This window comes from Canis lupus, chromosome 2 (assembly GCF_003254725.2).
Source record: "Canis lupus dingo isolate Sandy chromosome 2, ASM325472v2, whole genome shotgun sequence".
In the NCBI taxonomy this organism is placed as follows: domain Eukaryota; kingdom Metazoa; phylum Chordata; class Mammalia; order Carnivora; family Canidae; genus Canis; species Canis lupus.
Genome location: NC_064244.1, coordinates 77,781,351 through 77,792,537, shown reverse-complemented (window position 1 = coordinate 77,792,537; position 11,187 = coordinate 77,781,351). Strand labels below are relative to the sequence as shown.

The window sequence follows — 11,187 nt, the reverse complement described above, 5'->3', positions numbered from 1 at the left end:
CCCACCTATCACAGAGAAGACAGCAGCAGACCCAACGCTAAGACCCAGGGTCCCTGACTTCTGATAAGATTTGCTTACTGTACACAGTGGTTTTTCCCCACCTTCCTCTTTCCTCCCTACTGAAGGAGCCAGAAGTTCTCTGAAGCAGTTCTCTATATGAAGAAACCACAAGGAAAGCTGTGTTCTTTGTATGCCATTTTACCAGATGGTCACCAAAATTGTAAGCTTGGCTAACATCAAACTTATGGCCATTGCCAAAGAGGGTCTGGAACCCAGGTCATCTGATATGCACGTTATGAACCTTTCTAGGAAACCAATGTTTTCCAAAGCAGAGTCCATGAAAGTGAGCTAGAGAAATGCTGGGTTCAAGGAAATGTTGTTGCTGTTAACTGCAGGACTTCTCAGAACCTCTAGTAATGTGGATGGTGAAGCTCCTATGGGGCAGAGTAGGCCATGTTGTTTACCCCATTGCTCATGGTCTTTGTTCCTCAGGAAGCTCATCAAGGTGAGCTGACCAACTTCATGACAGGCACTGTGCAGGTCGCATCCCAGAGGAAATTCAATCCATCCACGAGGCAGAAAAAGCCAGGTCATCCGTGAGGGTGACTTTTCTAGCCGTCCTCTCCTGTTTCATTTTGCACTCCTCTGAGAAGGACGCAGAGGATGTGTACGAGACCCCTGCCCTGCTCCCTCTGTGACTCACCTGTGTACCTGGCTCTCTGTTCCAACAGAGCATTCTCACTTTCCTTATCAACGGCGACAGCACACAGCAGCTGGGAGCCCTGGGTCCAAAGCTTGGCTCCACCATGGCCACCTGGTGACCTTGGCCGAGACGCCCAGGCCCCGCTGCTGCTTCTGTCCAGCGGGAACAACACTGATGACCTCGGAAGGCGCTTTCTCAACATTCTTTATCATAAGCGGCAAATACTTTCCAGAGTTTGCTCTTGGGCCTTTCATTTTGTTTCAGCTTTTAAGTTAAAATCGCATGTGGTCAAAGCCATCCTTTCGGCATTCTTTCTGCGCCTCAGGAACAAGCGTCCCCCAACCCAGCACCGAACACCGTCAAGGCCTTGCCTCTGCTCCTTGCCTGTCCACTCAGGTCGGCCCGGGACGGGGAGGAGCACGTGACGGGCAAGAGCCACTTCACTTGTTGGCCTTCGACATTTTTAGTTGTGTCAGCCATCTGACTGAATATTCCATTGTTTCTTCAAGTGAAACGTAAATGTCACTTATAAGACATCCTAACTGCTTATGTGACGGGCCCGTTGCCATGCGGACCGACTCCGCTGGCTTCCGCCCCAGGTTCTGAGCTCCGTGGGGCCTTCACACATGGCCCACCTGCTGCTCGGGGCACCAGGCTTCCCTGCAGCTTCCACTGTCCTGCTGCCACCAGAGGGATCTTGTCCTTCCACCCCAGGTCCTTCCTGTATCCCAAGTGGCTTGTGCTGGGTTGTGTGCTGATCCTGGTATGTCTGATTAAAAGGGAGCCACGTGAGGCACCTGGGTGGCTCAGTGTGAGCATCTGCCTTGGGCTCAGGTCGTGATCCCGGGGTCCTGGGATGGAGTCCTGCATTGGGCTCCCCGCAGGGAGCCTGCTTCTCCTTGTGTCTGTGTCTCTGCCTCTCTCCTCTCTCATGAATAAAGAAAATCAATCAAGCAAATAAATGTAGCCACCTAATGGACCCATTCCTTTAGTTCTTGCAGTGCCAAGAACTTGCTTTTTCTAAAATTTTTAGATTTACTTTATTAACCGAAAGAAGAAATAGTGGCCCACTCTTGCGTTTGGACAGAACGGTGTTTTAAAGGACACAGTATGTGTGTGTGAGCATGCGGACACAGGAATATGAGCGCGTGTACTGGGAGACAGTTGCTGACGGCGTCACCTCAGCACCGCTATTCCCATCACATCTACTGCTCCGAACAGCCAGGCCCAAACAGCAGCAATCAGGTAGCGGTTTCTACCCGCCCCAAGCTCTGATGGAGCTTCAAATCAGGAGAGGCAGGAAAAGAAGTTTATGAAGGCTTCGCTCCTCAGGCACTTACAAGCTCCACGGCCACTAGCACACCCTCGTCACACATTTCTTTTACAGTTTCACCTGCAAAGATAGTTTTAGCAACAAGACGTACGAGAAATGACATACCGTCATGTTTTCATTTTCTAAGACCATAATCCAGTGGACAAGCACTGGAATTAACTTTCCCCTGGATGACACATCGGGTATGGGACATCCTCACTGTCCTCACCTTACAGAGGGGCTGAGAAGATGAAACCAGGTGACAGATCATGTGTACAATAATGTGGCCCATACATATCAGTGCTTCTGACATCTGATGGGTCTCCATTAAAGCTATTTTCCCACGCCATTTCACTGCAAGCAACTTTAGGAAGAATGAAAAGAGGAGAGAGTCAACTTCTCAATCTGGGCCCAAACACAAAATCTCTAGAACTTTAAAATTACCTCTGAAAAATAACCAAAGTGAACCGGGTGGTTGACATTAGCAGTGACAGGAGACTGCTTTCTCATAACCTAGTTCTGGAGAATTTTGAGCCCTTGGCCATTATGAGTCATCCTCCATCACTGTTCTAGAACTGCTCAGAACCAGTGAACACCTCACTAGTCTCCTGGAAATGGTCCCGGCCCCCCAAGGAACACATGCGCCAAAGGAAAGCAAATGACCCCCGAGTTCTCCTTCACTCACTTGGCTTCCAGTTTTCATTGTCTGGGCTGCTCCTGCAGGAGGCAATCCATCTCATTCTTATTGGATCAAAGGAGAGCCCATTCTTCTGTTGTGTATAACTGGGCTCATCGGAATATCAAAGACCTTTGGGGTGTGTGTGGGATATCTCTGAGGGAGGTCAGGGGAGGGCAGCCCAGGGAGTCCCACTTCCCTTTCCAAGTCCACAATGCCATTCTGCCCTAGTTTACAAGGGCTGCCTAGCTGTCACCTTGGCACAATCAGAGGCCGCGTCGTGAGGTGGCAGGGTCCTCGCTCAGCAACAGGCTGGGGTCATGGAAGGCCGTCTCCCTCTGGAGAGGCCGCCCCAGGCAGGGGAAGGGGCCAGTGCAGCACCTCGCTCCAGGGGTGGCTCTCTCCCCTCCCTCGCTTTTACTCTCCACAGCTGCAGTCCATTCTAAGAGCAAGAACACTTGCATGAAAAGGCTCACCACAACTTTCCAAGGAATGGAGTTCATTAAAATACTGCTGGAGGCCCTTGGCTGGAATGCTTTTCCCCTTGTAAAATGGGAACTGCAGCTCAGTGTCGCCTGTAGGGAAGCTCAGGATAAGCTCAGAAACATCAGTCCAACAGAAACTGTACAGGGGCTTTTGCATAATTACTAATTATTCGATCTGTTCCCAAGCTCCTGCTCCAGAAACAATATCCGGCCTAGGAGAGAAAACTTCCCGGCAGATCCTAGGCAGACCCTAGGCAGACCCTAGGCCAAAAGGGAGAATGGAACCCAAGGTCCCCCACCCCTGACACAAACTCACAGGGAACTTCCCTCGGTACCAGCGAATGCAGGCTGGCACAGGGCTCCGAAACCAGCATGCCCCAGCCCCAGCCCTATGCATGGTGGCCCCTTACCCCCAGCTCAGCTGATGGGTGCCCAGCAGGGGGAAGATGATGCCCAGCGGGGAGACCTACTCCCCAAGCCCCAGGAGGGAAAGGCCAACTTCTCCAAATCTCAACTTTGACTTAAAGCTTCAGGGCAGAAAGCATTTATTTTATATTAAAATGTCTGACATCATGTGGGCATGTTATGGACTGGAATGTAATTATTTAAAGAGAAGAAACATAAAACCCTCCATTCCAGGCAGCCACTTTGGGCTGTGCCCCCAAACTCCAGAGACGTGCATCTAGGTAACTGCCAGGACTGCTCTCGGGGGAAGAACCTGAGGAACACAGGGAGGGGCCAGGTGAAGGGTGGCCAGCAGACAGGCAGGGGAGAGGGCACCGGCTGGCTGGGCACACCCCTAAGGAGCCTGGGCCACCTTTACTCAACAGCAAAGACCAACAAAAGTGCCGGCTGGGTATCTGCTTGGAAGGCACAGAGTGCCAAGCTGGCCACGGCCAAGTCCTCCTTCTTCCCAAAGTCTTCCCTACATTCTCCACGAAATGCCAGCCCTGTGGAGCCAGGCCTTTCATCCCGGAGCCCCGGCACCTGGAAGAGTATTTGACGAACTGTGTAGTGAAATTCTTATACAGAGAATAACTTAGTTCTGCAGCTTCTGACAGCCCTCCTCGGAGCCAATTACGGGTGAAGAACAATCGGCTGAGAACCCAGCCAAGGTCATTCTCAACAGGGGTCAAGTTTTAGGATCCTGGCATTTTCTGCTGTGGAAGGACGGCCAGGGAATAAAGGCTGCATTTCTTCCCAGGGCTGTGCACAGTGCCCGACTCAGAGGGGCTGCTCAGGAAATGTGGGTCTGAATCCATTAACTTTTCACCGCTTAAACTCAGACCACTTTAGAAAGGAGAAGACATTTTAAAGGTCATCTTTGCAACAAAGGAGGAAGAAATGCTGGTGTGAGACCACTTTTAAATGGGGAAGATCAAAAAATAAATAAATAAATGGGGAAGATAAACAGCAAGTCAGGCAGGAAGAAAACACAAGCCTCCTCATTGCAGGGCACAGATAAAACTGGGTCATCTTGGACTGCAGGAGGGACCCTGGTCCCCAGGCCCAGCACGTCTTCACCACCTGGGGACAGAGCTGAGTTCGGTGTTTGGTTCCACACAAGCTACCACTGGAAGGATAATTTACAGAACTCGTTGGTTCCGCCATTAAAGACTGAAAGCTGAGTAATGATGCTTAGCAGAAATCAGACAGATAATATTAATGAACCATTAAATACAACGTTCGCCTTTATTTCAGCAATCACAAATGTGAGGGTGTGGTCCACCGGCTGCCTCACGGAGCGCAGGTTTTCAGAGACTTAGGCAGTAGGTCTCCACTGGCTCATTTGCCGGGGCCCCCTGTGCACCCAGGCCTCTGACCTGTCAGGCGAGAAGGATTGCACATACCCTGCAGCCCTCATGCTGCTTGAGAGGTGGACAATTTCTAGCAAGTCGTTCAAAGTACAGGTCCGTTTGAGGCTGGCAGGGCAAAACCCTGCACCCAGCTGGCCCTTTCGATTTCTGGAAGGCAATGCCAGCAGCTACAAAGAGGGTATGCCACCACGAAATCCCAGCAGGCTCCCAGCTCCCCCGTCCAACCACCAGGGCACCTCCTCCACCTCTAACCCACAGGCCTGGCCAGCATGGCTCAGGGCTCTTCCCAGCTGCAGTCCCCATCCCCCCACCAAAACCCGGGCCTGGAGTAAGGTCTGGGGACACCCCCCAAGGTGTTCCTTTGGGTGGCTACAGCAGAGAGAGAAAGAGTTAAACATGAAACGACTAATATTTGCACGCAAAAACTCTCCTGCCTGGTTAAAACGATTTAGGGCTATTTTTGGTCTGCTCTTAAAAAGGGCAAAGGACGGATGGCCTGCTGGGTGCCAATTTGCAGAAACAAACTCCTTCCTCGGCTTGGGGCTTAAAATACACGCCAGCCAAGTTTCAGCTATTACTGCCAGTGCACCGAGTAAAGCCCTAGAAGGTCAAAGTGTAAGAAGCCAAGGGAACATCTAAACATCATAGGATTCTTGGCCCACACAGATGAGTGGGTATTTTTGAAAGGGCTTAACAATGGATTTCAGTCGGCTTCGCTCTAGTACAATGGGATTCATATGTAATAAAATGATGTTCTGGCCATGTGCAAGAGAAGGTCATTTCCCATCTATCCCAGCATGCACCATAATCCCAAGGCAGCAAGAGCCCTGATGCTGGAAAGAAAAAAGAAAAAGGGAAGCTCATCTGGCATGATAAATTGGGCTGCCTTGGCCTGGCTGCCAAGCATACGCCACATTTCTCTTTAATACTACTCTGTAACCGGACCACTGGTGGACCGGATAAATTCCCCTACGGTTCTCTGGCTCCAACATCTAAGCGTGGCCATTCCCTTCATGGAGAATGCTGGCAAATCCAAACATTCTTGTCAGTCTTAAAATTGGAGACTTTTCTCAAAAACAACTACCTCCCCTTCATTATTTTAGGCAGGTGAGCATGGGAGGAATGACTGCAATTTGCACCGAGCGGAGCATTCGCTGCTCTGAAAACCTCTGACTGAGCCCAGATCACGTGAAACAAAGGCCTGGACACACTGCTTCTAGATGTGTGAGTTTTCTGAAATCACAGCCCTGGGAAGAAATAAAACTGCAAGTGAACTTCAGAGACACAGGAGTACACTCAGCACCAACTCTTAACGACGGAATTCTGCAGACCCAGTTAAAAACAAAACAGACCCCCGCCCCGTCATTCCCAGGGCAAACAGAAGAAAAACAGCAGCAATGAAAGGAAAACATTCAAAGAAGTAATTTCTAGGACTGGTCATAGGATCTTGTACAAAACCAGCCCAAATGCCCCTCAGACACTACGGTGCATAGCAAGGACCTTGAAGCAAGGCCATTAATCAAAAACTGGCTTTTGAAGCATGTCAGTATAGTTTTAACGAGGTGTGCTTTACCAGATCCCAATTCGGTGAAAAGCCATGCTCCATTTCCATTCTGACATTCGTCATACTTCAAATTAAAAAATTAAGGAGAACACCATTCCCCAGCCCATTCTGGATGATGGGAATCTATTGTGGCCTCCTGTTCAGCCTGAGGAGGTAGAGGTAGAGGGGGCCAAGGCTGGCCTCCACACAACCTTCGAGGGGCAGCTGAGGGGCCAACCCCCCCACCCCCCCACGGAGCAGCGGACAAAAGCGAACTGCTAATCCCACAAACTGCTAATCAATCCCACAAACTGCTAATCCCACGAGGCCTGGCCCTAAGGAGGGCACCTCTTTCAGGTCTCTAGCGTTGCTGTTGTTTTCAATTACAGTAACTCTAAATTATTCTCCATAAAACAGTTGTTTTATGTTTTAGATCACTAATGAAATATTTAACAGTTTTCCCCTTAACAGATCAGAGGGACACATCAGGAAGACACAGGGTATTTAATCTCTTGCTCTGGGTGTGAGGGGCTCACCCCCAGGGGCCCAGCAAGTTACCCCACAGAAGGAACTGGGGCTCCTTGTGCTCCTTGGCTTCTTCCTCATAAAATCCAAATCATCTAAAAGAGGTGAGGTGGTGGGGCACCTAGGTGTTCAGTGGTCCAGCATCTGCTTTTGGATCAGGGCGTGATCCTGGGGGGTCCTGGATTGAGTTCCATATTAGGCTCCCCACAGGGAGCCTGCCTCTCTGTGTCTCTTTTGAATAAAAGGAAGGGAGGGAGGGAGGAAAAAGGGTGAGGTCGTCCTAGGTACACTCAAGGGAGACTGAAAATCAGTTGAGGTACTAACACAAACCACAGCATCCAGCTCCGTTCTGGGCACACAGCAGGTGTTCAATAACTGTTAGGGGTGTTGAACCCGCAACCCCATGTCACCTCCATCCCCTCGCCTGCCACGTTCTGCAGAAGACAAAGTTGTAAGGGGAAGAGCAGCGTGGTTCTAACCATAACCGACAGGATGCCACACGGCACGTCCCCTATCAGGGACAGGAACAGGGTGGCACTTCGACCGGAGTCCAAGGAGCGTCCTGCAAACTGGCACGTCAGGGCTGAGCGCTCACACCCAGTGTGCGGCTGAGGGTGAGGTTCTCCCAAGGTTCTCCTTCACTCAGCATCAGTGCTGTGATTTTTCATGCCGAGCCCAAGTACAAGTGCCAGACCCGGCGAAGGAAGCAGCTCACCAGGTGCCCATAAAAGCAGCTCCGTGCACCTCTCTGAAATAAAGAGTGACGAGGGGGATCGCAGAGAAAATACACTTCAGTTGCCATAAGAACAAAATAGCTTGTCGAACACCAAGAAGGGTCTGAGAACAATTCGCTTATCATTTCTTCTCTGGCTGATTTCTAAAATACAGTGATAGCTAAATCGGCACACTAAGTTTACACTCAGCCAAGCATGCTTTCACGCTGAGTTGAAAGACAAAGAAGCCTCTGCCACTGACCCAATTAGGGATCTGATCATACCTTCATCCTTTGCCCACCTCTGCCCCATAGGATCAAACAAAAAATCTCCGACTGAGAGAAACACGAAGCAATACAGCATTGTATGGGTCAGATCAGGCCAAGCAAGCAAACCACGCACCAAGTGTGGCACACGCCAGGTTCAGTGAGTGGGGAACAGCGGCAATGACCACCGCCTCAAGTTCAAGCCACCCCCCTGACCCTCAAGGACCCCTCGCTACTGTCCAACTGCGCACTTCACCATTTCTCAGTTAAGACTGCTTTTGCTAAACACCCCGCCCAACCCACCTCACCTCCCAACTCGCACTCTGCACAAAATCAGATGTAACCAATTCAATGTTTGGGCCAACGCTGAAAAACCAAGAGGTCTCATGTCAAACTCCAAATGTATGGCTTTTCCAGAAAAGTCTGAAAATAAGTAACAGAGGACCATTGCTGTCCCCAGAGGGCAACAGCAAGCAGCTGGAGCAGAGGGGCCACTGTCCTTGTAGATGGGGCCTGCCACCACATCCCTCACGCCTCCCTGGCTCTGGGTTCTGACCTGATTCTGCACATTTAGAGGCTTGTGTGCCTCCCATTTCAACCCTCTCTTTCTTTCACACTCACTTCACACGTCTGTGTCAGCCAGGACCTACCATGTCTTTAAATCCACCTTCCTCCCTTCCCTCACAAGGGCCTCTGTCGCTGCCTCTCTCATCAGGACCACTGACCTCAAGAAACCTCCTCACTTTGCAGAAGCTCACACCCCCTCACCCAGCTGTGTCACACAGCTGCCTCCTGACTGGGACTGTGGGGGCCTATAAATACACACACGGTGGGACACCTGGGTGGCTCACTGTTTGAGCGTCTGCCTTCAGCTCAGTGCCCTGGGATCAAGTCCCACATCAGGTTCCTCGCAGGGAGCCTGCTTCTCCCTCTACGTCTCTGTCTCTCATTCTCACGAATAAATAAAATCTTAAAAAATAGAAAATAAAATAGCCAGAATTGGCTTCTTTAAAAAACCAAACCAAACCAAACCATACACATGGTTGTGACTATGGCCTGCGGACTGCTGGGATGTCCCCTCTATGAATGACACGAGTCTCCCGCAGGAATGTTTCCCCCACTACCATTGCTCTGAATTCATACAGTAGAATTAAGTATCGCTACAGCATACAGACAAGTTTTCAAACCATTACTGTAAAAGACACCTCATCGATGAGCCATGGTTGGCAGCTGGTCATCACATCCAAGACAACAGGGGTGCAGTGTATATAACAGAGGACCTGGTGACAAAGCCAGAACGCACTGGCCAAATAAGAGAGTCACTCAGTTGGCCTCTTGGGCCCGATTTTAGTTTATTTTACTTCTTTGCAATATTTCCCATAGCTTTATAGGTTTTATTTAAATATTTTGGAGTATTTCAAATAATATTATGGTGCCAATTAATCTAGGGCATCATTTTGAGACAAATTATTCTGAATTAACATAAAAGAAAAAAGAAAGATACTTCAAAAACAGGTGTGATGAGCTCTTTGAAAGCTGACTTTTTTGTTTTGTGCTGTTCAAAGTGGAAGTGAAGCCTCTGCAGTATTATATAGGGTTGATTTTGTACTGCCTTGGCTGGAGAAACCTCCGCAACAGCGAACAAACGAAGGAAGCCTGGCAGCAGGCACTGCTGAATGCCCGCTGGGTGTGTGTGGCCTCTTCCTCCCCGTGCTGAAATGCAAGCTTCTAGAAACTGAAAATATGCAGTTGGGGCAAGGGGACAGATGGTGATCAACTTCCAAGCTCCTGTCTTGGGGTTTATGGAGTTTGCTGGCTCTGAGACACAACCACGTGGAGGAATCTCAGAGCTTGGTGGTGGAAGGTAGGTTTCTTCTAGGTTCTGAACGCCTCATGGAAAAAGGTTCACAGAGGCAACCAATTATAAGCCACCGGCCAAAAGAAACCATACGAACAAAGCCCGTACCAGGTCGATCAGGTCGCTGAGGTTCTTCTCGATTTGCTGTGGAGGCAGGCGCCTCATCAAGTCCAAGGCACAGTCCAGCTGCTGGTCACTCTGCAAAAAGAAACAGAAACATTTACGTCACTTTGGTAACAGAAGCACCGAAACCCCCTTTTAAAAAGCATTCTTGCAGCTTCAGCTCGCCCAGGGTATTCTAACACCAAGCAGGCCCGGAGCAGGCCCTCTGACACATCTCCTGGAGAGGGGGGGGGGGACAGGCTCTGTGATGGCACGATCTGAGGTGGAGATGTCCGAAGATACTCAAAGTAGGAAGCAGGCCAGGATTCCACCCACACCTCAAAGACCCCTCGGCTTTCCTTTTCCAATTCAACAGACTACGGGAGAGGCAGATGTGTTACCTCCTGATCAGCCTTGCAAGGGAGCATGCCCGAGTAGCAAGAGAGCCTTTCTCCTTTGCTAGAGTCTGGCCATGCGAGTCAGGTAATGTCACCAGGCCAGGTCCCTTGAGGAGTTCCAAGCCAGGGACAAAGCCAGGCAAAGAACCAATGGCAAGATGCACGCCAACATTAAAGTGCTTCAGTCATTTAACAAGAGCCTGGGACGTGACCCCAGGTGCTAGGTGCTGGCAAAGGCCACCCAAGACCTGGAGCATGGTTCCAGCTGCAGAGCACACAAAGGCAGCAAATTGGGGTCTCTGCGGCTGCAGGGGCCCATGAGGATAAAGATCACACCGTGTGCTCCCCAGGTCTCGCCTCAATTGACATTCAGGCTGCAAATATTTATTCAGAGCCACCACCCACCAGTCATCATAAATATGTGATCAATAATGGAGGCAGGAAGGAGGAGGAAAAACTAAGCGGGGGTAAAGTGAGAGTAAATTCAGTGCCCGGTGGGCTGTGGCACAGAAGGCTAGACCTCAGGAGGTATGACAAGAAAGGTGAGCAAGGCGGCCCAGGCTAGAGCAGGGAAGACCACCGCACGTACCTCTGAGAAGTACAGCTAAGGCAACCGGAGTAGCCGATGCAACCCGCTGGAGACATCATCTGATGTGCCCAGGCCAATCTCAGAATTTTAAAAGCCTAATCAACACGCTATTGAGAATCTTCATAAAATATATACAGTAATCCTTGAAATGCCATAATTGGCTGTAATGAAATAGAACCTTCAAATATAACCATCTACAC

General features: G+C 50.1%; 1 protein-coding gene and 2 long non-coding RNA genes across 7 annotated transcripts in view; 1 reads left to right on the top strand and 2 right to left on the bottom strand.

Annotated features, from left to right (window-relative positions):
* The window catches only part of CAPZB (capping actin protein of muscle Z-line subunit beta), a 130,369-nt gene that overhangs the window by 59,225 nt on the left and 59,957 nt on the right, over positions 1–11,187 (bottom strand). For all 5 annotated transcript variants that reach the window (XM_049106534.1, XM_035713973.2, XM_025447964.3 and 2 more), the window contains exon 2: positions 10,007–10,096. In XM_049106534.1, the coding sequence (XP_048962491.1) occupies positions 10,007–10,096 (90 nt within the window). The remainder of the gene's footprint in view (positions 1–10,006; positions 10,097–11,187) is intronic.
* LOC112660427 (uncharacterized) lies at positions 1,707–2,566 on the bottom strand. Its single transcript, XR_003136917.3, has 3 exons — positions 2,460–2,566; positions 2,245–2,379; positions 1,707–2,096 (listed from the first exon to the last, which is right to left on the bottom strand). It is a non-coding gene; the product is annotated as an uncharacterized LOC112660427 (long non-coding RNA).
* Positions 2,700–6,791, top strand: LOC125754482 (uncharacterized). Its single transcript, XR_007408824.1, has 2 exons — positions 2,700–2,830; positions 3,122–6,791. It is a non-coding gene; the product is annotated as an uncharacterized LOC125754482 (long non-coding RNA).